The sequence below is a fragment of the Amblyomma mixtum genome, chromosome 4 (assembly GCF_055824585.1).
Source record: "Amblyomma mixtum isolate Tamu chromosome 4, ASM5582458v1, whole genome shotgun sequence".
Lineage (NCBI taxonomy): Eukaryota > Metazoa > Arthropoda > Arachnida > Ixodida > Ixodidae > Amblyomma > Amblyomma mixtum.
This window is the reverse complement of record NC_143015.1, coordinates 114,871,337-114,883,834: the sequence shown is the minus strand read 5'-3', so window position 1 is coordinate 114,883,834 and position 12,498 is coordinate 114,871,337. Positions and strand designations below refer to the sequence as shown.

General features: G+C 46.3%; 1 protein-coding gene across 6 annotated transcripts in view; it reads left to right on the top strand.

The window, feature by feature from the left end:
- Window positions 1–12,105, top strand: part of LOC149347986 (voltage-dependent T-type calcium channel subunit alpha-1G-like) — a 362,795-nt gene extending 350,690 nt beyond the window's left edge. For all 6 annotated transcript variants that reach the window (XM_089587828.1, XM_089587830.1, XM_089587829.1 and 3 more), the window contains 3 exons: window positions 442–690; window positions 2,092–2,194; window positions 4,298–12,105. In XM_089587828.1, the coding sequence (XP_089443954.1) occupies window positions 442–690; window positions 2,092–2,194; window positions 4,298–5,073 (1,128 nt within the window). In that variant the 3' untranslated portion in view covers window positions 5,074–12,105. The remainder of the gene's footprint in view (window positions 1–441; window positions 691–2,091; window positions 2,195–4,297) is intronic.
- Window positions 12,106–12,498: the final 393 nt, after the last annotated feature.

Genomic DNA, 12,498 nt, shown 5'->3' with positions numbered 1-12,498 from the left:
TGTACACGCAGCCACTACATACAAAAATTTCTGTAGAATGAGTGTAGACTGTCCATTTACTTCTGTCTATAGAGTATATAGACTTTCTATAGACATATCCTATAGACTATTCTACAGGCAATACAAATCCTATAAACAGTCTATCGACAATTTATAGATTCATGGCCGTACACTTTTAGTTGACTTTTTTTCTATAGACATACTATAGACTATGAATAGACAAAAGGAAGTATCTATAGGAAGGCAATAGAGTCTATAAGAAGTCTATAGACAGTCTTTAGACCAGTTTTATACGAGAAAGGAGCATTCTTGGTCCTACACCCTCTCAGTAAAACCATTCTACAGTGTAAAAGCTAAAGCATGCAGCTTCGAAATAAACAATCCAGTGTGCACAAGAGCGAAGTTCATTGGTGGCTTGTGCGTTCTTCGTATTTCACGCAGGACACGTTACGCGACGAGTGTGACTCGAGGAGTGACTGTGTGCGCAACTGCTGCGTGTCGGCGGTGATCGCGCCGCTGTACTTTGTGGTGTTTGTGCTGATGGCGCAATTCGTGTTGGTGAACGTGGTGGTGGCGGTGCTCATGAAGCACCTGGAAGAGTCCCACAAGCAGGCCGACGACGAGCTGGACATGGAAGCCGAACTCCAAGAGGAAATGGAACAGGAGGAAAGGCAACTCCTTGAAGCCAAGGCGAGTGTGGGGACATTTGTTACTCATCTCGTGCGGGATGACCCCATGGTCTGCACTCTTTTTTGCATAGGTGCATGCATAGGTGTACCCGTGTTTAGAGTGCAGATTGTGTATGAAATCTGCACTCTAAACACGAGTACACCTATATGGGAGTAAAAAGCAAGTTGTCCTCTAGCATACACCCTTTAAAGGGTGTGCGCTAGAGGACTTTACTCCCTTTTTTTACTCCTTTCTTAGAGTGTGGGAGGTCCGCAGAGGTGGCGTTCGTGAAGAGGGGGAACAACCACGTTTAAAAAGAACAAAAGGTCCTCAAGGGTGGGCTCCCGCTTGTCCGAGAGTCCACGGGCCTGGGCTTAACGAAGATTTCTGTCCACTAGCCATGTTTGGCTAGCTGGTTGAACAGCCCACAGAGCGGCCTCCCATGAGGAGGGCAATGTGTTGGGTAAAAGGGGAACTGTCATGGGTTGGGGGCATTCCTACAGGTAGAGTATGGGGGGTGGCCTTGGGTGTCCCACATGTTGAGCAGAGTGGGAGGGTTAAGGCAGGGCGACAGCGATGAAGGAGGTAAGGTGAGGCGTGGTACATATAGTGTAGTAGCATGATACATATATAGTGTAGTGGTATAAACGTAAGATGAATAATCGTACTTCATGTTTTGCAGCAGCTTAAACTATAATCTTTTCTCGTGGTTTCATTACATGGCATCATATTAGAATCTACGCAGTTGCCGCCATACCACACTGTATTTTGGATCTAGTGTACTTTAATGTGCTGGAAGGGTGAAGTGGCTGTTTTTGTAATGAGTGGAGCTCGTGGACTGCTGGCTTGGAAGACATGCTCTGGATCCTGCACCAAACAACCCTGCATTTGGAACGGACAAAGTTTCAATCACGGGCTCAATGCTGAATGCATATTATAGCTTTAGAAAAGAGATAGCTTTAACAAAGCAGTCAACAAGATTTATTAATGTTCTTGTTCTTAGCTTTATAGTGAGAGAGTTTGTGCATGTTTTGCACATTTTTTGCATGATTTTTGTTACGTGTTGATACCTGCTAACAAGCTTTACGCATGGGACATATAGTGTAGTAGCATGATACATAGTGTTGCAGTATAAACGTAAGATGAATAATCATATTTCATGTTTTGCAGCAGCTTCGACTATAATCTTTCTTCTTGATTTCATTACATGGCGTCATACTAGAGCCCATACAAAATATATCGCCTTCAAAAGCCGTGCATTTTGCGGCATTTGATCTGAAACTTCAAATGAAGAGAATTACTGTTTATATGTGCTGTGTTACCAACCATTTCTTCTTACGTGTCATTGCTCTTGACATTCTAGCAGGAACAGCATGTAAAAAAATGTGGTATCCGTCTGTAAAGTGCCGTGTTTCTTTTCAGAACAAGCTGGCAATGGAAGCCAAGTTAGAATTCCACAGGCCCATCGTCAAGATGTCATCGTTGCCAGCAAATTTTACTTTTTACTTCCAGTGCGATGATGCTGGTAAGTTGCACTGTGAGCGAACGGCCACTCCTTCCTTGCCGATATTCGTTTATCCATGCAGTTCTCAGGAAAGTGTGCATGCCCGTCTAAAGCTTTCGGAAACTTTTAGCCGCATAGAAGGTGGTAGATATCTTATCGGAACCTGCAAATAATGCTGGAGTAGCGGCCAGTGTTGTTCTTCCCTGACAAATTCTAATGAGCTTTTCGTCTGGTGACGCCATTGATTTGCAGTTCATTGGGGATGTTATGATCATATACACTTTTTATTGATATTCGATGAAAACCAGCAACCCTATTATAGTCCGCAGTCGGCCCTTTCACAGTGGGCATTCAGAGACAGCAGTATTTAATGACATTCTTGCCTTGAATGAGAGAAGAAAACAGCGAGTTATCAACTAGTCGTAAAATCTGACACCATGTTTTCTTACAAGGCAGAATTTACAAAGGCAGACGGACGACACAGAACCGCAGGACAGGCGCTAGCGCCTGTCCCGTTCAGTTCTGTGTCGTCTGTGTCCTTTTTGCGCTGTTTCGAAGAACTGTTACAAACTAGCCCAAACCAAGCTACGGTCTTGAAATCACCCAATAACTGAACAAGCAGTTGCCAAGGCATACATGGTTAGATGTGCTGCTAGAACCTTTTAAAAAAATGGAAGACGATTTAGCGTGGTTAGGCGAAATGCGACTTAGTTGCGCTACAGAACTTCCATTTTCACTTCGGCTTCGGTTCGAGGCTCGATTTTCAAGGTCAAGCAGGTTTCAGACAAAGACCAGCGAAATTGGACTTTAGCTCCGCTTTAAGGGTACGGCACGATAGCGTCAATGGGAGAATGCCCATATATGTGGGATTAGTTATTCTCTACTTAACTATCATAGATCGCTAGGAGTCCTCACACCACTCCGGGTGCAGTGGTCTAGCGGTTAAGCAATGCGCCACTGCCCTGCGATGGCAGGTGCTGCCTCCGGTGGGGCTTGTGAGAGACAGGTTACTCCTCCTGAGCAACCGCAGGTCATGCAGACCCGCCGCGGTGGCTCAGTGGTTACGGCGCTCGACTGCTGATCCGAAAGACGCGGGTTCGGTCCCGGCCGCGGCGGCTGAATTTCGATGAAGGCGCAATTCTAGAGGCCCGTGTACTGTGCATTATCGGTGCACGTTAAAGAACCCCAGGTGGTCGAAATTTCCGGAGCCCTCCACTACGGCGTCCCTCATAGCTTGAGTTGCTTTGGGACGTTAAACCCCAATAAACCAAACCATCAAGTCATGCCGAAAAGCTTCGGACAAACAAACATCGGTGAAATCTGATATTGGGTCTCTCTCTTCTTTCACTCCCACCTTCCTCCCTTCCCTTCCCTTCCTGCGTGGTTCAGGTGTCCACCGAGATATGTGAGACGGATACTGCGCCAAACCAATTTACGAATTTTAATTTAGGTTTTAGTGCTAGCGCATTAAAATACCGAGGTCACTAAGTTTGCTGCCAGGGTTAGAAGTGGAGCTTCTGTGAACCGCTGCCATCGGTAAGCTGCGGAGAGGTGCGCTTCAGAGTTTCCAGCACTGTCGAATCATATGGAGCGCTGGGTTCAAAATGAGCCGCGCTCCACTCGCCACAAGCAAACCCAGTGCCTCACGTGTTTTAATGAAATCTCTATATGTATGCACATTGGACTTGTTGGGCTGGGCACACGTTAATAAAGGTTAAAGGGCTTCGAGACGTGATAGGCGACACAGGACGAACGCCTGATTTTGAGTGTGTTTCCCGTAGCACCGTAATCCTCTTAAGTGATTCAATAGCTGTCAGTGCGTGCTATTAGTCATGATTACCACACCGTCATTGCAAATAGGGACCCAATGTCATGGAAGGGTTTGTCTCAATTACCAAAGAAGACTGTTGTAAGGGTTCAGCTTAAGTTAAGGACAATGCAACGAGCTATATGGAAAGAAAAATGATAGGGGTAACGTTAAGAGACCGGGAGCGGGCAGAGTGGATGAGGGAACAAACGCGAGTTAACGACATCCTTGTCGAAATCAAGAGGAAGAAAGGGCTTGGGCAGGGCATGTATAATGCGAAGGCAAGATAACCGATGGTCCTTAAATTACTGTTTCAGGTGGCGAGTCCACATCATCAACGCTACCGGTAATAAACATCAGCATTCCAGACCAAACGGACGCCGCACTGTCCAAAGAAAAAAGCTTCTCATCGTCATCATCCTCGGGAGTCGGGCCTGAAGACATTGATGTCACCGACGTTGAGCTTGCCTGTGATGAATCGACAGCCTCTCCGCCCGACGTCAACGTTCGGCGCGCATCACCTGACAGCGGATCGACCGACAAAGTGGCCGTCGCTGACCTGAGGTCGTGTGCCCTCGAGTCCGAGGAGCTGCAGTCCACCAGCCCTCTGGCCATGGAGGAGTGTTCTGAGGCCGGAGGGTCTGCGGAGCCCGCAGCCTCCAGTGACTTCGCAGACTCCGAACTCTCTACCGAGCCCCCACAGTCGTCAAGGTCCGCCTTGACCAGTGGGAGCACATCGTCTTCGCCCTCGGGGTCCGACGAAGAGTCGGAGACGACGAGCACATCGACATCCAAGCTTCGCTACCTGCTCCCAAATTATCCCGAACTGAGCAAGGCGGTCGACCCGGACTCGAGCGAGTCGACGTCTTGGACATTTTCAGCCGAGTTCCCGTCGTCCCTGCGCACGACGGTGGGTGCCGACGCGACCGACGACGAGAACGAAGAAGGCGACGCCCGAACGCCAACGACGATGACGGCCGCAGCGGCGACTGCCGGCGGCGACGAAGCGACCGTGGCACCCGTTGTTGTTGTCGCCGAAGAGAACAATGGCGACCTTGTTGGAATCCAGCCCGGCAGTGACTCCGTGTCGTGACCGTGGCATAGTTGCACCTCTTAGAACCAGTTGTAATTTTTTCGTGAGTGCCGAGGGACAAGGTTCCCTGCGTCGTCCTCTCTCGATCGTCAGGGAGAATTGCCTCCAACGGCTGCTGCCGCAGCAGGAATTCTGCCACAGGACACCTTCGCAGCGCACCGTACTGTTGTCCCCAGCACAGCGCTCCTGATACTGTTTAGCATCTGCAGCACAGCCCTACTGCACGGGAAAAGAGAAGTGGGGCCATCGCTGCCGCGGCGTTGTGCAGCAAGTCCGGGTTTCTCCGGAAAAAGAAAAAAAAATTCAAGCGCAAAACTCAAGACGAGCTCATGTTCCCCTCTACCAACATACCTGTTTCCATAGCGTCTCCTGCAGAACCACCGCCGACCAAGTGCATGTGGAAGGCGAATGAATGAGCCATGTGAGGTGCCTGCCATACTACCGTCGCATGTTTGATTTGACCCTTGTTTGACGCGAGCTGTGATGACAACCGGGATCACTGTCGAGCTGATTGGTGGCTTTCTTTTTTTCTTTGCCTGTGGTAATAACTTTCTGTTCGTGATTCAGCCCTCTGCTCATTCCGTGCCAGGTGAGGTTCTCACAGCTACTTAGTGTGACCGGCGTGAAATGCATTTGTCTGAACTCCCAACACTTACGGCAGACTTCGCACCAGGAATGTCAGAGGCTTAACCCAAACAGCACAAGTAATTGGCACAATATTGCAAATGGATGCTTTCACTCTGGTCCTTTGTAGGGCCGGCTTTTGCCAACGTGATTCCAATATTGGGCCAATTAGCTGTGCTGCTTGGGGAATAACGGTCCATTCATTCAATTCACCAGAGCTGGCTCCACGTTGCACACCACTAAAGCAGAAATACGCTGTATCTAGTAGACTTGCTTTACTCCGTTGCTAATGCATCAGTTCAGTACGCTGACACTCTTCAACCATAGATATTAGCTCGACGCAAAATTCAAGCTCCAACTGTAGCCCGTCTGCTACATTCATTCTGTGTAACAAACTGTCGTATTTCCTAAGCTGCTTATTTTGCAAATCAGTCTCTCAGCTCGCGTATGTTTCACATGCTCAATACGAATGATGAGTAATTAAGCCCTCTCTCGAGAACTGGTCGATGACTTATCTGGTCCCTAGAACAAAGACTGAAGAGATATAATGCCAAGCTTCTTAGTTCCTCGGCTCGTTTTCGGCGAAGGGCTGCAGAAGCAAAAGGACAGGTAGAAGCGGCAGTCAAGGAGAAGCAGATATGTACTTACTATATACACCCTGCGTGTTGAAGCCATTGATATTTTTTCACTACCCAAGTTGTTAAAACAGCCCACATGTGCCACGTTAGCAAGATGACTAGCACCGAGTAAAATATTCGACTGTTTCTGCCATGGAGGAAGAAAAAGGTTAGGAGAGGTCATTCCGAAATACTGAATGCGGCGTTAAGAAAAACCTGGAGAACGTCATGCGGGCCATTTATACATTTTTTTCTTTTCTCATCCTGAAGATCATTTTGGCAAGCTCGCCAGAGTAACTATGTTCACTAAGTTACGATGGGTTGGCAGAAGATCTCTGAATTGAGAACAATGCAGAAAGCAGAAGGAAGGTAAGAAGGACAAAAGAGAAGGAGCTGACATGCCAATATGGCCGCACCTGTATGCCCAGCATAAAAAAAGCTGACGCCATGCCCTCGCGTAATCTTTTTCTTCCTCCATGGTTTCTGCCAATCTCAAGCTGAGGCTAGTCCCAAGAATGGTGCTGCCCATGCCTCCTATGTCACAATCGCCAGCAATCGTTTAGATGTATCGCGTCTTTCTTTTTACATAGTGTGTAATTAACGAGTATGTCAGCGTCCTAGGGATAAGCCATGTTGAATATGCGTTAACCAAGGATGTACTAGGCAATTTTCACACATGTTGCCCTTCGTTTGCGTGTGTAGCAAACAGAACACTCACGGTGGTAGTGCACTCGTATCACAGTGCTTTAGTATGCCCCGTGTGCAGTAGGGATGTCTTTTTTTTTATTCTGACGTGTTTTAAAGTTAAGCATGGTATCTATGTGTTTAGTGCTTATGGTTCAGAAGTGGCAACGAAGCTTTCCTGAATGGTAGTTGCCTGGCTAGTGTCACTGAATTGCTGGAGGCGAAAATGAAAGAAAACAGGTCTAAAAACAGATGTTCGCGAATTTTCATTATTTTGTCATACGTAACTATGTCAAGCACCGTGTAGGCTAAACTTCGCTTGAACAGGGAGTTGCATGGTTTGAACATGCAACGTTGCTGTCTTACCGCCCTTAAGAGATGGTTGTTCAGAGGAAAGAAGTTTAGTGCCGAATTTTTGCCACAAAGAAAAAAATCTTTTCATCCCTTTTATTTTTTGACTACACAACTAAGGGCTGCTGCTTTACAATGGCTGAGATTACTTACAGAAGACTAAGTTAGTCACGTTTAGGCAACTACAAGATTACGCATAAAGTCCTTGAATACATAACCTCCCACATCACTGCAGACTCGTGCAGTTTGCAGTTTTAACGTTTGTTTATCTTTTTTTTTGTGGCATTTATAGTGCACGCCAAGATGATACAGAAGCATAAAATCCAGCAAGCTCCATAAAAGAAATTTACGTTTTAAAAACTTCGAACCATTCACGCTTTACAGAAAAGAGCACATTCTAAATTTTTATCCTGGCTGTTGCTTATTTATATTCCCTTTCTTACGAACTCATGAATGACACACTGCTGTTAGTTTTGTTTCTTTTTATCTGTGCTCAGTAAGTTTCTTATTATAGTAATGTGCATGGTTTCACACGACTCGAAGTGCAAAAATAAGGCACCCACTTGCCAAACTGCGCACAGAAAAAAAAATCTGTGCTTTTCGAGGTATAATAAGAGTTGTGAGATTTTTAACCATTTTAGACAAAATTTATGTTTAGCTTCTAGAGAACCAGCAACCATCATATCCGTGTGAAGCCGTAAGGTGCCATTTTCCAGGGTCCCTCTGTTTCTATAGACTCTTATAGCAGCATTTCCCCAACTACTTCCACCCAAGCTAACCATACCGTGTGAAAAGAGTGAATATGGCGCACACTTTGTATAAATCTACACCCACATGCACTCAGCCCGAACGCCACTGAGATTTTCTTCTCTCCACAACAGTGTAACCGCGCTTGCGCAGTCAAGTGGAAACGACATCCAGCCACTGACCTGATAACGAGTTGTATACGCTAGCCTCTCATCATGTGTACATTCTCTTGAAAACCTATCAGGAGCTCTCTCTCGTCCCCCAGCCTCTTCGGAGCCAAGGTGCACATAGAAGCTCCGTTAGAAGTTTGATATAAAAGAAAAACCGATTACGCCGCGAAAATCGAGAAATTCAGAGTCCGAACGCCGTAACATGGACATTGCGAAGCATCTTTTTCTGCCGGCTTATGTATAGGAGTGTCTCCATTATAGCGACGAGAGGGGAGAGAAAAGCCTCATCTTCTACATAGCTTTCATTCTCGCTGTTGATGTTGATGACAAAGCATGCATTCGCTGCATCCCACAGTGCTGTGTCGGGCGACCTGAAGAAACGCAGAAGATATGCAAGCCAAGGCCACAGAGCGGTGTCGCCCTCTCTGGACGGGGGAAGAAAGGACACTTTTTTTTTCTTTGCTGATAATATCACGCGTGCTTCTGTCGTGTTTCGCCGCGCTATCGTCGCTTGCGTGTGTTTTCGCCTCTTCTTTAGTTGTCGCTGCCGCCACTTTGTATGCGGCGGCATTGCGACGCTAAGCTTATCTTGCCGCAAGTCCTGAAGTCGCAAATGTGTGCGTTCGGGGTTATCAACCAGGCTTGACCCCTGCAAAGCATTGCGAAAGAAAGCGGTTCCTGAATTTCCGACGCAAACGGAGCGCGAACCGACTATCCATATACCCTTCAGATATTTTTTTTTGTTATTGTGTCCTTGGAAGTGCTCTGGTAAAGCAAAAGGTTGCAACTGCTGATAATTTTTTTTTTCTTTGGCGAGTGTTAGAGCAATGTTTTGCCATGGACCTGTGTGTGGCTTCAACAGAGCAGCAGCTTTCAATTGTGGTTATATGTCTGTCCCTCAAGCTCATGTCCACGCTAGCGCCATCCATCAGCTGTAAAAGTGATGTGGAAGTGTGGTTTGAACTGCTTTTACGCTGTTTGAATTGTAATGCAGGCACCTGCAAAGCACGTGAGAGACGCAAAGACCACAGCAGGATTATTTCCTTCGTGTTCCTAGAAGCTTGGTCTTCTCTGTGTGACTCTATCGGAAGATGGGAGGAGCTATTTTTCGAGCCACTCTAAATCAATGTACCAGGACTTTGGCTAGAGATAGCTCCGAGCACAGCCAGAAGGTTAGAATGCGCCGATTCAAAGAATGGTTGGCATTGCAGAATGTAAACTTCGTTCAATCGTCGATGTCGTTGAGCAGATGCAAGCGGATAAGCACTGTACAGCTTGATTCGGATATAAGCTTTGTCTTGTCGAAACCGTTCAGCTTGACACGCATTATCCGATGTGCTTTGTTTTCCATTTCAACCAACCCGACCTTGTGTGTGTGGAAAAAAAAATGCCTCCAGCCATTCTTTATGGCTTGTATTTGTTGGCACCTATGACACACACCTCCTTGGGACCACTCAATCCTTTCACGCATTTCTGTTGGTATCTTTTGAGAGCTTGAACGTGAGCCTCACTGTACACTACATAGCCAGCTCTCGGGCTTCGCCGTGTGATGCTAGAAATCCCATGTGCCTCATACAACTTTTCATAGCTTGCGCAGCTACCGTGTTTCTCATTATCAACTACCGTGTTTCTTCTCATTAGACTGTCGAGTCGCAGCAATGTGTGTGTGTGTGTGACGTCGCATCCAGTGGTATTCGAGGCCATTGTTGCGGGCTGCTCTATTCGTTGGCTCAGGAATTTAAGCTCGCTTCAGCGGTGGGATATTGTTGAATATGAAGTCGAGTTTTGTGAGATTCACGTGGTTAACCATTTCAAGAAGACAGAGGCATTAAGATGAGTTAAAAAGAAACAGTTGCAAATAAACTTATTTCGAGCGCTCTGTATTTCTAACTGCTTGCCAGAGGGAACAGGTGGGCGCTGTTTAGTGGTTATTTTGAGCACAGAAAACGGCAGTGTGGTGCGAAGCCCTTGTAGTGGAATGTGCATGTCAGGCCTTCGCGCAGTTCGTCGCTATGCAACACAGGTGCGTGAATATAGTTGCAGGCTGTGTCCTATCAAACATGACCTTAGGAAGTGTACGCAGGTGCTTGAACCCAGTTTAGCAGTCGCATAACCATTGCAGCCTCACGTTACGACAAGAAAAAAAAAATCCTTACGGGACTGAATGTGCTGGAAGTCTTCTATCACAGGCCCTCTCTGTTGTCTCTATATAGGTTCACTGCCTACTCCCGACTGTGATGTTCGAAGCTTGACGGGCAGGTTAGCTGCGAAGCAAAAGGTACACTCTCGACACCCGCTGTATTCACCACTTTAGATACATGGATGAGTAGACCTCTATAACGCGCGCGCGAGTGCTTAAGGACGAAGTGCTGGAATTCTGAACGTCCGAACTTGTACATACGTAGGGACATCCTACCGACTTTCCCGGGTTCGCTTTCCCCTGATGTGGAGACCAACAACAGAGGGTCGCATTAACGAATTCCTCCTCCCCCTTTTTTTATTTTGAAAGCCTCAGTGACAAGTACACTCAGAACACTAATACACCTATATGGGTGTAAAAAGGAAATAAGCTGTCCTTTAGCGCACTCCTTTTTATAAAAGGGAGTGCACTAGAAGACAACTTCCTCCCTTTTTACTCCTGTTCAGTGTATGTTATCAAGTTTACAAAAGCACACGGTGCATGTCTATCATGTGTCAAAAAATACCGCAGTGTTGCAAGACATTTTCTTTTAGGCACTACATCTTTCGATGGTACATTTACTAAGCATGCCGAAATGTGGCATGAAACACGTGCAAGGCAGTTAACCCTGTACTTGTGTCACACAGCCTGGTAAACGCAAGGAAGCAATAGGTAGGTGTAAGCTGCGTGTCAACCTTATATACTGTGTGCGATGTTGGTGAAAACATGTTGGCATGCAGCATTCAGCTTTGGTATTTCTGTACTGAGCTCTGAACTGCTCCTCAAAAATATATACATATACACAAGAACAAGCTTGATTGTGTGCACATCACCACTTACTGCATTAAGAAAAATGTCTTCAGTATTGTGACCTTCAGTGGGAGCACCTGCAATGAGCGCATCAATTAATGACGGCTAAAGGGAGCGAAGTGTGAAGTTCTGTACAGTTTCTCGTGTCATTCATTGTGCCACTATTCCATTGCAAATACCCTCATGCGAGGTAAGCTTCTCTTCACAAAGCCTTAACGCGAAGAATCATTCACCGTCATTTATTTGCCTTCCTGTATCTTGGAGCGCTTCGGCTGTGTGTGTCAAAAGCTGATCTAAAGCATATGTGACGCCTGTTCCGTCGTTTTCTCAACGTTCCCTCCTGCCTGATAGCAGTATTCGCTGGATGGCAGCACGAGACGAAGCTGGGTACAGGAATTTTCCTGCAAATGTTTCAATCCCTATCAAAAGTGCTTATTGGAAGCTGGAAGCTATGTTTGTTAGGTTTACTTTGTGGAGTACACTCTAAACACAAATACGCCTATATGGGAGTAAAAAGAGACTAAGCTCTCCTAGCACACTCCCTTTTGAAAAAGGAAGTGTGCTAGAGGTTTAAAGGAGTAAAAAGGGAATACTCCTTTTATTCCTTTCTGTTTAGTGTGTGGAGACGAAGGTGGATGTTCAAGAGTGTTGAAATTGTCGAGATGGTACTTGTTGCTTGCATTATCACTGGCAGCTGACTGGAAAAGCGCGTGGCTGAAAGTGTGACTCGCTCTGTGGCCAAAGCGAGTAAGCTGTGATCCTGTTAATTCAAACGAGAAATGTGTCGCTGGGGAACAAGCCTTTTTTTTTTCTTTTTGTTACGTCATTATTAAAATAACAAATTCCACAAGTTGATGGTCTGTAGAGTTTCATTTTGTCACCACGTCACTGCGTCGTCCCCTGGCGGACAAATCGCAAAGCGTTCTGGAAGTTTACAAGGCAATGGTTCCCAATAGGTGCGATTGCCAGCTGCCGCTTCATGCTGCTGTATTTTCTTCAAAAGGGGCACTACAGAGGCATATTTGGTCAAGCTAGATGGATAGATTAATGTTAAGTAATAACAAATCCCTGGTGAAACGTTGCATATGACGATCCCTTCAATTCAGTAAGCTTTCCATATGGCTCATAAGGAGACCATATGCAGGTTGTCCCAGCTAAAGGTAACAAAGCTTTTAAAAAATGCGGAGTGTAATGATAGGTGTAACATTAAGAGATCGGAAGCGGGCGGAGTGGGTGTGGGAAC